Raw genomic sequence first — 17,735 nt, 5'->3', positions numbered from 1 at the left:
GAACTGATCAATTGTTCTTTCATATATTGATCTTTAGTCTTACAATCTTGCTGAATTCACTTATATATTATTGACTATATAATTTAATTATTATTCTTGTTTCATAACAAAGTTTCTAACAAATTATAGATACTCATATTTTCAAATGAATAGGTGAATAAAACATAGTAATGATAACAATTTTTTTCCTAGTCAGTGTTTCTCTCTGTATAGCATTGGCTGTCCTGGAATTTGCTTTGTAGACCGTGCTGGCCTTGAGCTCACAGAGATCTACCAGCATGCACCACCACCACTCAGCATGATAGCAATTTTTAAAGTAAAGTATTTGTGTTTTGTGATTTTTTTTTGCTCTTTCTATGTTGTTATCATTTAAAGTACATTTATTCTGATGGAGGTATGAATTTTGCCGTTCCTTTTTGGAGATTCAAAAGTTATAAGAGAGCTAGCAAGCTGAATTTATTAGTTAACAATTGCATCTTCCTCATATTTAGTTGTACTTTTCTTAATTATGCATTTATTTGTAAATTTTTATTCACATTATTTTTTGATTATTTTGTTAATATTCACATTTCTTAATCATGAATAAATGAATTTTTCATTCACATTGTTTATGAATATTTCGTTATAGGTTTGGACAATTTTTTGTCAGCCTGTGTAAAAGCAAGAAATATTGTATCTCCTTCATCTGTCCAAGCTGTCCAGTTAAATATGAGGGAGAAAATAGAAAATTTGCCTTGTAGAAAAATTTTCAAGGCAAAAGACTTACTTTCAAAGGCTTTTCCAACTATGTGGGATCCAAATGGCACACATTTGGCCCATTCTAATAGTTCTGGTGGGAAGGACCTGTGAATTTTCACTGGTTGTCAGGCAGTAGCTGGAGAGCCTGACTTGGAGAGGCTGGTGTAACAAATGGAGATAGTCAGAGCTTTGAGGGTGGTCCCCAGGTATGTATGAGGAAGTTACCTTCTGAATCTGTCACACGGGGAAGGTGTGAAAATGTAAAGATATCTGGAGGGGAATAATAAATCGTAATCAACTGGGAACAAGCTTGCTGGCAGTAGGATTAAATAATGAATGGTTAGAGATACAGTTGAGCCGGATAAAAGAAGAAATGAAATTCCAATATTGATAAGATAGTGCTTGTTTTCAGCTCCTCGAGCAGAGCCAGACTCTGTCCTGGGAACGTCTCACATCTTGCATCTTTCTCTCATCACTGTCTCCCTCTCTTGCAGCACTGTGCTGTCTTTATTATACATGTATTTGTGCCTTAGGTTTTCTTCTAGTTTTTAAGCTAGAGATACTGGCAAGGAACTTACAAACTATGGCCCGGGCAATTGCTGACTGAGTGACTGTTGTAGTCTTATGACAACTTTACAAGGGGTCAGTGCCCCTAGGGTGATGCTGCTTTTGCTAGGACCAGCACCTCCACAGCTGGAAAGCCTTGCTCCAGCTGCTGAGCTGTGTATGTGCTTCTGATGTGCCCAGCGTAAATTTCTCCATGTGGCAGTCTGCTTACTGTGAATGTTTAGGAGAACATGGTCTCACCTTCAAAGTTGTCAGCTTGATATCAGTCTCAACATGTGAGTGTGCTCAAGCTTTCAGTACCTCTAAAACAGTCTTCTGGGCATCGTAAACAATGGCAGAGCCCATCATGTTAGTCTGAGTCTAGGTTTTACCATCTTGAATGTGGTAATGTTTATACTTGAGTTGGAGGAAAATCTATCTCCACTACTGGCTTGTAACTAATACTTTGTATTCAGACATCTTGTTGGTTTGCTAAATTCTGCTTTCTTTAAATCCCACTTTTGATTTTTATTTATGGGATGCATTATGAAAAAGGCCATTGTAAATGATGTGTTATAATTTATTTTAATTAGAATCTCCACTTATGGTTAGCCATGTGTGAGGGAACATTTATACCATCTGCCCTAGTGCTGATGGCTTCCAGAGGAACAGCTGGGCTGTGAGACGTGCGTTCAGCCTGACAAGACCAAGGTCTGACTTTGTTAAGCTAATTACTTGGACACTGACTTCAAACATTTTGTTACTCCTCTGCCTTCAAGTCAAATCTGAAAGGAGTCCTGCAATTCTTTGAAGCCCATCAAAAAAGTTCAATGAGCAAGATGAAAATACTGAATATACTTTATAGGTTGTCATAGGAAACTTGCAGAAGCAACAGTGTGTTTTCTGTGTGTGTGTGCCAGAAAAGTACTGTGTCTTCATGTGCCTTGTTGCACATGGAGCAAGAAGAAGTGTTTATTTCAGGTAGTAAATAGAAAACGGCACTGACAGTGAGGCATGTGCTTGTTAACATTTTAGGGTTTGCAAAGCCTTCCTGCCGTGTGACCCTGCTCCGGTTTATAAATTGCTACTGTGTGTGTTGTAATTGCTCTGCTCTGAGCATAAGAGCCATCTTCTTTAGAACATCTGTGATTCTTTGCTTGTTGACTGTTGATGTTCTCCCATAGAAGGAGGGGAAGAGGAGGGTCACTGGATCATTACTTGAGGACATTTCTTCCTGCACTTTCCATCATCTGTCTGTCATTCTGCCCTGAATTCATGTAGACTCCTGGTCTGGGGAGGCACTAGAGTGTTTGTTTATACCGTAGAAGGTTAATGGAAGAGTCTGACTTCTCATTTTTGCAATTTTTCATTTTTCAAAGCTTGATACTTTTCCAAAAGTATCACATTGTTACTTTTCAGTGCTATGTTTGCTTTGGGTTGTCATATGCTCCTCTAAGTAACCTTAATAAATTTCTGGGTTCACCAAGCTAAACTGGTTTGTTGTTGAAGCTCTTTAAGGAGGGAAGTATATGTCTATGGAGAGAATTTCCACAACACTTATGTAGGTGGCAGGAATCAATGAAGCTGAAGATGAGTTTGGAAAGAGCAGTGGTGTTTATCTGAGGGTGGGCTGTCTACAGGAGCATCAGAAGAGCAGTGATGTTTTTTGCTGTGAGTGATAGACAGCTAACTATCTGAGGGTGGGTTGTCTACAGGAGCGTCAGGTATGAATCCTCTCATATGGTGTGGGATGCTGTGTCAGCTTCTGTGCTCTTATAGTCATCACAAGGTTGCTATTTTACATAAGATGTGGGACTGAGGCCTGGATGGATACCCTGAGGAACTTGCATTTATAAAGGTGAAATTACAGTGGGGCATACAGCTAGTGTTTTTCACTTTAGCCTGTTGTTTCTAAAAGGTGGACGAGAATACAGATATGTGTTAAAAACCCTTCCTGGAATTGGAGAATTGGAATTCATGGGAACTGTCTGACAGTATAAAAGAAAAGCATGAGGTAGCGGTGATAGTGAATAGCTGAGAATGAGAGGGATGGGATGTGGTAACCACTCACCAGGCAGGGCAGTGCTGTGTTCATCACAGTGAAGCAAGGTTCGTTTCATTTTGCATGGCTTTGATGAACCCCATAGTACAACTATTTTGCTGAGGTAGGAATACTATGTGGAATTTGACTAGTATAAAATGAATAAACCAGTCAAGTAGAGGCAGAAAACGGAAGGGAAATGGGGTCATTCTTAGTCTCTGTCTGAATGTCTAGCAAAATCTATGTTGAATTTGTCTCCTTAGGGGGCAAAATTGGTGGAAAACATTTTGGAGGTTTTAGAGTCTTAGTTGGTAGTTCAGTAAGGGTGGACTGCTGGGAGATGGCCAGTGAGCCCCACTGTACTTGCCTTTGTGGAGGAGGAGGCTCTTTTGGGGGTGGAAATACAACAGCTGTTAGCTCCCCTATGTTGTCTGAGGGGTTTCTGTCCTACCTGGTTCCTGTAATCGTTAAGTCCCAAACAAATCACACAGAGGTCTATATTAACTATAAACTGATTGGCCCATTATTAGGTTTCTTATTAACTCTTATAACTTATATTAGCCCATTATTCTTGTCTGTGCTAGCCATGTGACTTGCTACCTTTTTTGGCAAGGCAGTTACATCTTGCTTGTTCTGAGGCTGGGCAAAGGACTGCAGAAGAAACTTCCTTCTTCCCAGAATTCTCCTGTTTTCATTGTCACGCCTCTACTTCCTGTCTGGTTGTCCCACCTATACTTCCTGCCTGGCTACTAACCAATCAGCGTTTATTTAAAATATAATTGACAGAATACAGTTGTCCCACACCACCCCTAAGCAGGAGGCATGTGACTGCAATGAGGGCTCTGCAGGACGATTGGAAGCGCCATGCTGACCTGTTTGTTTATTAATCATCTATTTGCAGATTATCTGGGGAGAGATTATTGATGCACAGTTATTATTTCCTATTGCTGAACACTGGGACAGGGGATGTTTGAATCAGATATTCTCCTATTCCTTGGTTCTTTGCAACTTCAGGACAGTGAATATTAGTATGGAGATAGTGGGTACAGACAGAAGTATTAAGCATGGCCTAGGGATGGTAAAGGCATTTCTCTCCTGTGGTAGATTGTTTGCCCACCCAGCCCGTCTTCTTAATGAGTATGTGGCCAATGGAAGAGTTGACTGTCTGCAGCTGCTATGCAAGGGCAGTTAAGATTCTGTAAAAGTCTAAGGGACCAGGGCTGAGCATGAGTACAGTCTCCTCAACAGCAGGGATGAGCTATAACCATACACTGTCTGGATAGGAGCTGAATGCTTTGTTCTTTTGTGAGCATGTTACTGACCTCTCTTTTGAGGGGATCTTGAAAATTATGTCTCAGGAATTGTGGCAAAAGAGACTGTCTTTTTTGGAGCTTGATGTTTCTTCCTAAGGCAGCTGGCAATGCCTGCAACCACTCTGAGGTTCTGGCAGCTTGTGCCTGGGCTGTCACCTAAGAAGGTAACTCCTCAAGGTCTCTGTTTATTGCTTGTGAACTGCTGCCTAATATTCCACTTAAAGCAGTGGTTCTCACCCTGTGGGCCATTGTCCTGACCAGTGGGACATGAATCAGGAACCGGATACTGGAGGGGAGAAATGAAGGGGAAAGGAATATGAGAAATGGACAGCAAGTCTGCATTCTGATCAAGCTGCCAACTTTATTTTTTCTCAGGAGCATAATATAGCAAAAGGGGAGGGGGTAGGTAGGTTGCTAAGTCTTTGTTCTTACTGGAATGTCAGTTCTGGAGACCTCCCTAGCTGATAGGAAGAGATAAGGAAATGTAAATGTTTACTAACAGGGGGAATGCTAATGACTTCAGAGTCCTGGGTCCTGCAAGTCAGTAGACACTCTTTACTCACAGGGAGAGGTTATTTCCTGGGCCCGGAACTCACCCCACAGAGGTGAATAGCTTTCTTAACTTGTGAACTACTAAGATGCTTTGACTATAACCAAAATACAGGTCTTTACTCCCAGCAGGTCCTCCCTTTTCATGAGGCGAGCAGGCCATGCCTTCTTTGGGGGTGATTACATATCAGATATTCACATTACAACTCATAACAGTAGTGAACTTACAGGTATGAAGTAGCAACAAAAATAGTTTTATCGTTGGGGTCACCATGATGTGATGAGGAACTGTATTAAAAGGTCACAATATTAGGAAGGTTGAAAGTCACTGATTTACTGCAAAGTCTCCAGCTATAATGCTAGCGGTAGGTGGTTCCTGTTCCCCAGACCTGTGCTAATAGCAGTCTATGGTTGCCTCCTATGTCTTTTTTTAATAATTAAATTTATTTTTTAAAACAATCTTTTCTCATTTTACACACCTATCACAGTTCCCGCCCTTCCTCTCCTCCTGCTTTCCCCACTTCAGCCCTCCATCCACTCCTCAAAGAGGGTAAGACTTCCCAAGTGGAGTCAACAAAGTCTGACATATCACTTTGAGGCAGGACTGAGGCCCTTCCCCCATCTAGGCTGAGCAAAATATCCCTCCAAAAAGAATGGGTTCCAAAATGCCAGTTCAAGCACTGGGGATATATCCTGGTCCCACTGCCAGTGGCCTACCCAAACCACACCACTGTCACCCACATTCAGTGGACCTACTTTGGTCCTATGCTGGTTTCCTTGCTATAAGTCCAGAGTCAGTGAGCTCTCACTAGCTCAGGTCAGCTGTTTCTCTGGGTATCCCCATTATGGGCTTCACCCCTTTGCTCATGTTATCACTCTTTCCTCTCTTGGATTGGCCTCTGTAAGCTTGGTCCAGTGCTTAGCTATGGATTTCTACATTTGCTTCCATCAGTTGATGGATGAAGTTTCTATGATGACAATTAAGATATTCATCAATCTGACTGGCAAGGTCAGTTCAGGCACCCTCTCCTCTATTGCTTAGGATTTTAGCTGGGGTCATTCTTGTGGGTTCCTGACAGTTTCTCTAGTGCCAGGTTTTTTATACTGCATAATGGCTCCCTCCCTCTCTGTCCTTCTCCCATTTCAACCATCAAGTTCCCTCATGTTCGTCTCTTCTCTTTCCTTTCCCCTCCCCTCTTTCACCCTCTCATCTCCCCCTCTCTCATACTCCCAATTTTTTTAGATCTTGTTGAATTCTGCTTCCCAGGGGGATCCGTGTTCTCCTTGTTACCTAATTCTCTCTGGATTTGTGGACTATAAACTGGTTATTCTCTGCTTTACATCTAATATCCACTTATGAGTGAGTACATACCATGTTTGTCTTTTCTGGTTCTGGGTTACCTCACGCAGGATGTTTTTTCTAGTTCCATCCATTTGCATGGAAATTTCAAGATGCCATTGTTTTTTTGTTTTTTTGTTTTTTTTTTTTTACCGCTGTGTAGTATGCCTTTGCATAAATGTACCACATTTTATTTATCCATTCTTCAGTTGAGGGGTATCTAGGTTGTTTCCAGGTTCTGGCTATTATGAATAATGCTGCTGTGAACACAGTTGAACAAATGTCCTTGTAGTATGATTGAGCATCTTTTGGGTGTATTCCCAATAGTGGTATTGCTGGATCTTAAGTAGATTGATTCCCAGTTTTCTGAGAAACCACCACACTGATTTCCAAAGTGGCTGTACAAGTTTGCACTCCCATCAACAATGGAGGAGTGTTCCCTTTACCCCACATCCTCTCCAGCATAAGTTGTCATCCGTGTTTTTTAATTTTAGTCATTCTGACAGGTGTAAGATGGTGTCTTAGAGTCATTTTGATTTTTATTTCCCTGATGGCTAAGGATGTTGAGCAATTTCTTAAGTATCTTTTGGCCATTTGCAATTCTTCTGTTGAGAATTCTCTGTTTAGATCTTTACCCCATTTTTTTGATTGGATTTTTTTTTTTTGGTCTTTTGATGTCTAGTTTTTTGAATTCTTTATGTATTTTGGAGATCAGTCTCTCTCTGATGTAGGGTGAGTGAAGATCTTCTCCCATTTGTAGCTGCCTTTTTATCTTATTGACTATGCCGTTTGCCTTACAGAAGCTTCTCAGTTTCAGGAGGTCTCATTTATTAATTGTTGCTCTCAGTGTCTGTGCTGTTGGTGTTGTATTAGGAAGTGGTCTCCTGTACCCATGTGTTCAAGGCTACTTCTTACTTTTCCTTCAATGAGGTTCAGTGTGGCTGGATTTATATTGAGGTCTTTGATCCATTTGGACTTGAGTCTTGTGCATGGGGTTAGACAAGGACCTATTTGCATTCTTCTTCATGGCAACATCCAGCCATATCAGCACCATTTTGAGGATGGATTTGAAGCTCTTACTTGTCTCTGTTTTTTCTGCTTTATTTTGCTGTGGGATTTCTCTCCACGTGGGAACTCTGTCTACATTTTCCTATAAATTTAAATTAATTTAGCCCTATTGTTTGTTAAAGCATTGTTGTGCCTGGAGTAGTAGTACCTGTGCCTTTGGAGTCTGGTTTCATGTGTTATTTTTTTCCTTCCCCAGGCAGCCTCCTGTTGGCGAGTCTCAGTGGAGAGTGCTGCTGCAGGACATGCTGACCATGCAGCAGCATGTGTACACATGCCTCGATGCCGATGCCTGCTATGAGGTAATGCAGCTGTAACTGTTTTTTTTTTATTTAGAAATTTTAATTGTGTTTGCCACAAGGGAGAGACTGAAAGAGACACTGTATATAATGTGATTGATGATTGATCAACTAGTGCTATGGATTTAAGCCTTATCATATCCCTCTTCTGCCTTCCCCTTGTTTTTTGCGGTGCCATCTATTTTGCAGATCAGTCTTCTGAAACCCTGAATATGATATGATTTCTCCCTATATGTTTTGGTGGTCACTAAAACTATAGCTCTTGTGGGGGCCTACCACCCAGCTCCAGAATAAATTAAAAACAGAGGTTTATTATGTCTTGTGAAATAAGCTTGGCCTTAGCTTGGCTTGTTTCTAGCCAGATTTTCTGTTTTTATTTATTTATTTATTAAAAATTTCCACCTCCTCCTCTCCTCCCATTACCCTCCCACTCCTCCTACTCCCTCTCCAGTCCTAAGAGCAGTCAGTGTTTCCTGCCCTGTGGGAAGTCCAAGGTCCTCCACCCTCCATCCAGGTCTAGGAAAGTGAGCACCCAAACAGGCCTAGTCTTCCACAAGGCCAGTCCATGCAGTAGAATCAAAACTCAGTGCCATTGTCCTTGGCTTCTCAGTCAGCCCTCATTGTCAGCCACATTCAGAGAGTCCGGTTTGATCACATGCTCCATCAGTCCCAGTCTAGCTGGCCTTGGTGAGCTCCCATTAGATCAGTCCCATGGTCCTGACTTCCTTGCTCATGTTCTGGAGTCATTACCGTCCCTGACTTCAAACTCTATTACAGAGCTACAATAATGAAAACAGCTTGGTATTGGCATAAAAACAGAGATGTTGATCAATGGAATCGAATCGAAGACCCGGATATTAGCCCACAAACCTATGAACACCTGATTTTTGACAAGGGAGCTAAAAGTATGCAATGGAATGATGTAGGTGGGTCGGTCATCTGTCTATGTGTTGCTTTCATTGGTTAATAAAGAAACTGCCTTGGCCCTTTGATAGGACAGAAAATTAGGTAGGCAGAGTAAATAGAACAGAATGCTGGGAGGAAGAAGGCAGTGAGGCAGATGCGATGAAGCTCCAGCCCAAGATGGATGTAGGCTAGAATCTTTCCCGGTAAGCTACCACCTCGTGGTGCTACACAGATTATTACAAATGGGTTAATCAAGATGTGAGAATTAGCCAATAAGAGGCTAGAGCTAATGGGCCAGGAATGTTTAAATGAATACAATTTGTGTGTTGTTATTTTGGGTGTAAAGCTAGCCGTGCTGGAGCTTTGGGCGGGACAAAAAGCAGGCCTGCTCTGCCTCAATACTATAATGGAAGAAAGAAAGCATCTTCAACAAATGGTGCTGGCACAACTGGATGTCAACCTGTAGAAGAATGAAAATAGATCTATATCTATCACCGTGCACAAAACTCAAGTCCAAATGAATTAAAGACCTCAATATAAATCTGACCACGCTGAACCTGATAGAAGAGAAAGTGGGAAGTAGTCTACAACACATGGGCACAGGAGACCAATTCCTACGTATAACCCCAGTAATACAGACAATAAGAGAAACAATGAATAAATGGGACCTCCTGAAAATGAGAAGCTTCTGTAATGCAAAGGACACTGTCACTAAGACAAAAAGGCAACCTACTGAATGGGAGAAGATCTTCACCAACCCCACAACAGACAAAGGTCTGATCTCTAAAATATATAAAGAACTCAAGAAACTAGACATTAAAACTCTAATTAACCCAATTAAAAAAATGGGGTACTGAACTGTACAGAGAATTCTCAACAGAAGTAGTTCAAATGGCCAAAAGACACTTAAGGTCATGCTCAACCTCCTTATTGATCAGGGAAATGCAAATCAAAACATCTTTGAGATACCGTCTTACACCTGTCAGAATGGCTAAAATCAAATCACCAATGATAGCCTTTGCTGGAGAGGTTGTGGAGTAAGGGGAACACTCATCCATTGTTGGTGGGAATGCAAACTTGTACAACCACTTTGGAAATCAGTGTGGTGGTTTTTCAGGAAACTGGGAGTCAACCTACCTCAGGATCCAGCAATACCACTCTTGGGAATATACCCAAGAGATGCCCAATCATACTACAAAAGCATTTTGTTCAACTATGTTCATAGCAGCACTATTTGTAATAGCCAGTTTTTCTGATCTTATCACCGCTAACTTTTACCTCTGGGCTCTTTCCTTTTCTTACTTCTGTGTATTTTACTTTCACTCTGACTCTGTGGCTGGGCTGGGTGGTTGGCCTTTGGAATCCTCTTATTCCCTTGCTCCTTCCTTCTCATCTCCCAGGTTTCTCCTCCTGTTTATTCTCTCTGCCTGCCAACCCTGCCTATCCGTTCCCCTGCCTTGCTATTAGCCATTCAGCTCTTTATTAGACCATCAGGTGTCTTAGACAGGCACTGTAACACAGCTTCACAGAGTTAAACAAATGCAACATGAATGAACGCAACACATCTTTTTATCATTATTTGCACATGTTCCATAGCATAAAAAATGTAACACATCTTAAAATAATATTTTGCAACATGCTTCTACTTCATTTCCTGTGTTTATATCTTCTTTTGCTTTACATTTGTTAACACCTGATGCTCTCCTTCATACACTCTTTTTCTTGTTCCAAATCACTCTATAGGTGCCTACACTTGTGTCCTGAAGAACCACAATGGCCCGAGCCTCCTAGGTTCCTCTTGGTCACTCCACAGTGTTCCACAGTCTGTTCAAGTAGCTCCCTCAAGTAGGATGTATATCGACCCTTCCTGTGACTGTGTGTATAATGTTCCCTCTATCTGGAATATAGTCTTTTTTCTTACTTGGAAAACTCCTGATAAATTTTCATGACTAGGCTGACTGTGCTTGCTAAGATCTCATAGAACTTGCCTCTACTGTAGCCTTCCTTTAAAATGGAGCTGTTTGCAGATAAGATGGGTTCTTTCGGCTTTGGGCTTGTGGTCCTAGGTAGGCATTTTACTATCACATATTTGAATGAATATCTTTCTGCAAAAGAACATTAGAAAGCATTTATATGTTTTTAAAAGCTCTAGAAGACAGTAATGCAGACTTTTCAAAACTAACATTTTAATTTGCACCTTTTGACAATTTCTGTATTTGCTGTTAAGTTTTGTTGTCCCTTGGAAAATAATTTGAGAGCACAGTGGCCTAACTTTGAACATGGTAGACAAAGGCTTGACATTCTGCCTCTAGAATGACGTCCAGATTGTCATTGTAGGGTGAGTAAAGTGCCTTTTCCAACATGGATCATGATGCTCTATGCATGGCAGTGCTTCTCAACCTTCCCATCGCTGTGCCCTTTTGCTAGAGTGCCTCACATTGTGGTGACTCCAACCATAAAGTTATTTTTGTTGCTACTTCATAACTGTAATTTTGCTACTGTTATGAACTGTAGTATAAATATCTGTATTTTCTAATGCTCTTTAGTGACCCCTGTGAAAGTCATTTGACTCCCAAAGGGTCACAACCCGCAGATTGAGAACCACTGCTCTATAACTAGCATGAATACATCATTGGAAGCTCATTTGGCTTGTGCTCAGTGTGCCAGTTTGACCTGGCAGAACCTAGTGAGGAGCGCCAGCAGGTCAAATGTGCTCTCACCAGAGCTTCCATTTCATAGCCTCTCTTGTTATGTTAAGTGAGTTTTCTGCCCCAGACATCAAAATAAAGGCTCCTCTAAAGAGCAGTGATTAGGTAATATAGGGAAAGCCGGGGGAAACTCCTGTTCCCCATCAAGTTGTTCCTGTCTCATCAGTTTCTTCACTGTCCTCATCCACCTATGAATGGCAGGGAAAGAATGTCACATTGTCAATAATAGGCTTGGCAGTCACATTGTTTAATACTTTTCTGGCACAAGTAATCTCAAATACTTTTAATATATTCAGTGCCATTAGTACAATAAATTCTTTGTAAGATACCTCCTGTCAGTGTTTCTTATTTTATTGAGATACATTTTTTTTCTTTTTTTTTTATTGCGAAAAGAAGAAAAAAAAACATAAACAAAAAACAAGTTTCCACCTCCTCCCAGCCTCCCATTTCCCTTCCCCTCCTCCCACCCTTCTCCCCCTCCTCCCACCCTTCTCCCCCTCCCCCCACTCCTCTCCCCCTCCCTCTCCAGTCCACAGAGCAGTCCGGGTTCCCTGCCCTGTGTTAAGTCCTAGGTCCTCCCCCCTCCGTCCATATCTAGGAAGGTGAACATCCAAACTGGCTAGGCTCCCACAAAGCCAGCACATTAAGTAGGATCAAAACCCCGTGCCATTGTCCTTGGTGTCTCATCAGCCCTCATTGTTCGCCATGTTCAGAGAGTCCGGTTTTATCCCATGCTTTTTCGGTCACAGTCCAGCTGGCCTTGGTGAGCTCCCCGTAGATCAGCTCCACTGTCTCAGTGGGTGGATGCACACCTCGTGGTCCCGAATTCTTTGCTCATGTTCTCCCTCCTTCTGCTCCTCCTTGGGACCTTGGGAGCTCAGTCCAGTGCTCCTGTGTGGGTCTCTGTCTCTATCTCTATCCATCACCAGATGAAGATTCTATGATGATATGCAAGATATTCGTCAGTATTGCTCTAGGATAGGGTCATTTCAGGTTCCCAATCCTCAGCTGCCCAAGGAACTAACTGGGAACCTCATCTTGGGCTCTAGGGAGCCCCTCTAGGGTCAAAACACTATCCTGAGTGAGGTGTCCCAGACCCAAAAAGATGAATATGGGATGTACTCACTCATAATTGGTTTCTAGCCATAAATAAGGACCACGGAGTCTACAATAGGTGAACCTAAAGAAGCTAAGTAAGAAGGTGAACCCAAGGAAAAACATATAGTTGTCCTCTTGGCTAAGGGAAGTAGACCAAATTTCCAGGGAGAAAATGGGATCTTGGGGGTGGGGTGGGATGGGGATAAGGGGAGATGGGGAGAGAAAAGGTAGAAGGGAAGGAGGGGGGACCTGGGAAACAGGAGAATTGGGATAAAGGAAAGGTGGATAGGGGAGCACGGAACCACAATTCTTAGTTAAGGGAGCCACTTTAGGGTGGGCAAGAGAATTGAGATACATTTTAATATCCAAGTTAGAAAAAAGTCTCATTGCTCCATGCTATCATTTTAATGTTTATGTGTAAGTTAACATTTACAGTCTAACTCATTCATAAGGGTGAATTCAGATGAGGTTGGGGGTGTAGCTTATTGGGCCAGTACCTGCCTATCACACACAGACACTGGTTTGATCCTGCTCCACAGCGACAGAGAATGTGAATGTCTGTGTTATCAGCAATGACATATTATGGGTGTCAGATCTTGTCACAGTCTGTTACAGTCGGCAGAATGCGTCCATTTTGAGTAGCTCACTGCCTGTAGTAGTTGACCAGTGCGTTTTACTGATTGATTATTTACTTTATTTATAGGACATCCATGTAATCTAGGATGGCCTAGGGCTCAATTATCTTCCCTGAATCTCTCAAGTGCTGTTATTACGGCTGTGTGCCATCATACCCCGCTTCAGTTTTGTTTTCTAATGAATAAACTTTACATACTTAAGTTTTTATTGTAATGACTTAGATAGCATGATTTACTTGTTTCATCCTCTAAAATTTATTCTGAAAGCTAATTTTTCTTTTATTGAGGTGGAATTAATAGAACAGTTAGGTAGCTGCTTTAACGTAGGCAGTGTGTGCTTACTTACTACATACACTATGTCATACAAACCCCAGGTATAGGATAGATATAGTTTTGACTTGAAATCTTTTGGATTTCAGAGCCTTCATTTTGTTGAACAGAGCCTCTCTTCTTTATCAATAACTGTGGAGTCTTCTTTTCCCAGATATTTACTGAAAGCCTTCTCTGCTCCAGTCGCCTGGAGAATATCCACCTTGCCGGGCAGATGATGCACTGCAGCGCTTCTTCGGTTAATCTTTCAGCTGTTGCACCCCATAAGGGACGAGCCCAGTTCAGGGTCGAGTACGGGAGGAGTATTGACTTGGTGTTGGCTGCCAGCAGAGAGTACTTCAACTCTTCCACCAACCTCACTGACAGCTGCATGGACTTGGCCAGGTAGGAAGTCCGTGTTCTGGGAGCGCTGTGTGCATGTCCAATGCAGGTCGTCTCAGATGCAGGCTGTGTACACTGCACAGGTTTCTGTTGTGTACTGCTTTACTATAGAATGCGACCAGTGAATTTTGAAGTGCCTGAATTCTTCTTGATTCCCCATAAACATTCTTTTGATTGAGTCATTTTGTTCATTATCTATAAGCCTCTATTCCTCTGAAGCTTTGTAGGTGATATTTATCTCTTTTGCATAGCATGTGCTCCAAAGTCAACTCTGGATAGAAATTTCTAGATTTAAATTCAGTTCCTTTCTTGGCCTATCATTAGTCCTTTCCTCTTAGTTGACATGAAAAACCGGTATACTTGGCTTCTGAATTTAATAGTCTTATTAAAGAATTTCATCGTTCTTGAGGGAAGATTTTATGAATTGAAATTAATATTTATAAAGTAAATTTTTATAAAACTCAGAATTCAATAAATCTTATCCCCAAATTTATGTTACTTCTGAAACTTAAATGCTTCAGGAAAGCCTTTTGTATTAGTCCCTTATTCTATTGTTACAAAAACTCTTGAGCTTTTACTCTCAAACTGTATAAGCAGTATGAGATGGGAGGTCATGGTGGAGGAAGGTACTCTATGCTAAGACAGAAAGCCAGCAGGGAGTATCCTATTTTAAGACGTCTAGGCTCTGGCTTTTAATGGTCATGTTCTGTTTAGAGCAGTGGTTCTCACGCTTCCTACCACGGTGAGCCTTTAATACAGTTCATCATGAACTCCCAACCATAAAACTATTTTTATTGCTACTTCATAACTGTAATTTTTCTACTGTTATAAGTTGTAATATAAATATCTGACATGCAAGATATCTTACTGACCCTTCAACATGATAACGTCTTTTGACTCCCAAAGGAGTTATGACCCACAGGTTGAGAACTGCTGGTTTAGATAGTGCTTTCCTGGGGAACAAGCTGACAAGTCATAAACCCTAGAGGGACACATGCACAATCTCATGTCCAAACCAATGCAATAACTGCATGTTTCACTCTGCATAAACAGTGGCTTAGTTATGTTTCTCCTGGCGCTCTTCTGCCATCTGATCATCAGTTTGCCTCTGGTCAGCATCTTTTAGGGCACACCATGGAAGTCCTATTCTGCTGTTTTCTTGGAGTTCTACCTTTTAGACCACACTGAGCTTTTCTTTCCTCCACTCTAGAGACACATGAAACTTGCTTCCTTTTGTGATATTACTTACTTTGCAAGTACACATATAATTTTATAAAATGGAGACATTGTACATTTCTTGTTATGACTTTTTAATGTTTTATTAAGCCAGTATGTGAACTGAAGCATTGCCATGCACTTTACAACATTGTGTTAAATGATTTCACTACATTTGTGCCTGAATTTAGCTGGTTGTAGTTCTCCTCTTTGCATTGTTGGAGTGACAGTAAAGCTGAAGTTAAGATGTCTTCTGGATCCAGATGCCTGTATGTCAGCCCAGTCCCAGCCATCCCGCAGCCTTCTGACATTGGCTTCTTTTGAAAGCAGACTTGAGAGAGCTGTTGTGATTGCGTGTCTGTGTTTGTGAAGGTGCAGTGCCTATGTGCATGTGTGGACAAAGGATGCTGTCCTTCTCTATTGAGCTCCATCTTGATCCCTCAAGGAAGAGTCTTTTTCCTGACCTTAGAGCCCACCAATTTTTGGCAATTCACACAACAGCCAGCAGGCCCCAGTGGAGTTAATGCTGAAGTCCTCTAGTGCCTTCCTCCCACAGTACTGGGGACATTGTATCATGTACCAATACATAGCTTTTCACATGTGTGTTGGGGTTCAAGTTCTCATGCCTGTGTTGCAAGCAGTCTCATCCAGTGAGCCATCTCCCCAGTCCCCTCCTTTTCACTATTGTGATCTTAAGTGGGTTTCTAAGTGGTCAGAACTGTTGCTGTTTTGTGAACAGCTAAGAGTAGTTGGTAGTCACCAGATGAACACTTGCGAAGCTTCCTTTATGTTGCCAAGTGGTTCTCGTTTATTTCCCATTGCACGTTATATGCTGAAATGCCTATTCTCTAAGCATAATGTGCACCTCCACTTGAACTTATTTTGAAACCTGTTTCTAGCCCTAAATTTAATCGTTTGGTGGTGGTGGTGTTCATCTTTTCTTGATTCTTGGGGACTTTTCGTTTTTCATAAAAAGTATTGAGTTTGGGAGATTCTCAGTCAATGAAGTAGTTGCCATGCAAGCTTGCAGGCTTGAGTTTGGAGCCCTGGTACACATATAAAAGCAGTGTGCAGTGACGTGTGTACCTCATGCGGGGTGGAGTGTGCGGCTAGACACAGGCAGACCTCTAGAGTTGGCTGGTTGGCTCTCTAGCTCTATTAGTTAGTTTCAGAGTCAATGAGAAAACCTGTTTTAAGGTTACTGAGGTAGCAAACAGCTGAGACACCAGCTGTCGTCAGCCTCTGACCCCTGTGCGTCAATGTGCACACATACAGAACTCTTTCTATAACACAAGGATATTTGGGCTTGTCTTTCTTAGTTTGACTCATTGCCCAGTCTTCTAGGTGTAATTTCTCTTGTTTTCTCTTTTTTAAAGACTGTATGTGCATATGAATGTGAAAGCTTGTGGAGGCCCGAAGTTGTGGTCAGATCCCTTAGGTCTGGAGTTACGGACAGTTGTGAGCTGCCTGACATGGGTACTGGGAAGTGAGCTTCAGTTGTCCTCAAAATCAGCAAGGGCTCTTAATCTCAGAGCTATCTCACCAGCCCTGGTTTTTTTTTTTTTTTTTATGCCATTCTTTGAAATACTAATTGTCATAAAATTCTCATATACTTTGATGCTTTTCAGTTAATCTTCAAGCTTATTGAACATGGTCTTAACTGCGATAGCTGTCTGGATTCATTTCCCCCTTAAATGACTGGTAGTTTCTTCAACTCTAGCAAAGGTGAAAAACAACCCTTTTCCCTCGTGGTAACTTATGTCAGAGTCATGCTCCCTCGTTTCTTTCTTCAAACTGTTACTGAACTTGACAGAGTCCTTTAAAGTAGTTAGTAAGCCTTTTTCTTTCTCTCTAGGGATCCTATTTTTATTTCAAATGCTGGAAATATCAAATAGAATAGCCTTTGAAATTCCAACTTGTGTTTGACCTAAAGCTTCTAGGCAGGTGTTTCTGGGTGATTATAAAATCCCCTTGCTGCATTGTGCCCTCACTATATCCCTTCCCATCCCACAAGGATGCACTTTGATTTTCATCCCATGTGTATGATGCTGTGCTGGACTAATTGTGGCCTATGAGCCCTAAGGCATCTGTGTTTACCATGGTATGGAGTATAGGAAATATTTCTTTCATTCTTATTTATTAGGAATTTGTTATTCCTTGAGGAAGCAAAAGGTATGTGTGCTGGAAGTTTCATGTCAGTTTGCCTGAAGCTAGAGTCACTGGAGCAAAGGGAACTTCAGTTGAGAAAATGCAGCCTCCATTGAGAAAATGCTTCCATAAGATCTGAATGTAGGCAAGCTTGTAGGACATTTTCTTAATTAGTGATTGATGGGCCCAGCATGCATGTATGTATGTATGTGTATGCACAAATATATACAGATACAACCTGATGAGTACATTTTTTATTTGTGCATATATGGTTATATATGGTTTCAAGGGTGATCACTATGTAGCAGACAACTAAGCAGCAACAGTCAGTGACTCATGGTGCTTTTGCCCTTCATTGCTAACATTTCATTTGTGTCCATACTCTTGTTCTGGTCTTATTTATGCAGCTCTTAGTAAGAGAGAC

General features: G+C 41.5%; 1 protein-coding gene across 1 annotated transcript in view; it reads left to right on the top strand.

The window, feature by feature from the left end:
• Nbas (NBAS subunit of NRZ tethering complex) overlaps nucleotides 1-17,735 on the top strand; it is a 312,059-nt gene that overhangs the window by 130,537 nt on the left and 163,787 nt on the right. Inside the window, exons 29-30 of the mRNA XM_041639422.1 lie at nucleotides 7,791-7,893; nucleotides 13,722-13,951. Coding sequence (XP_041495356.1) covers nucleotides 7,791-7,893; nucleotides 13,722-13,951 — 333 coding nt within the window. The remainder of the gene's footprint in view (nucleotides 1-7,790; nucleotides 7,894-13,721; nucleotides 13,952-17,735) is intronic.

Source organism: Microtus oregoni, unplaced genomic scaffold (genome assembly GCF_018167655.1).
Source record: "Microtus oregoni isolate MIOR12 unplaced genomic scaffold, Mior012 000058F_ref0000040, whole genome shotgun sequence".
Taxonomy (NCBI): domain Eukaryota; kingdom Metazoa; phylum Chordata; class Mammalia; order Rodentia; family Cricetidae; genus Microtus; species Microtus oregoni.
Note: the sequence above shows the minus strand (reverse complement) of the source record. Positions and strands in the feature narration are given on the sequence as shown.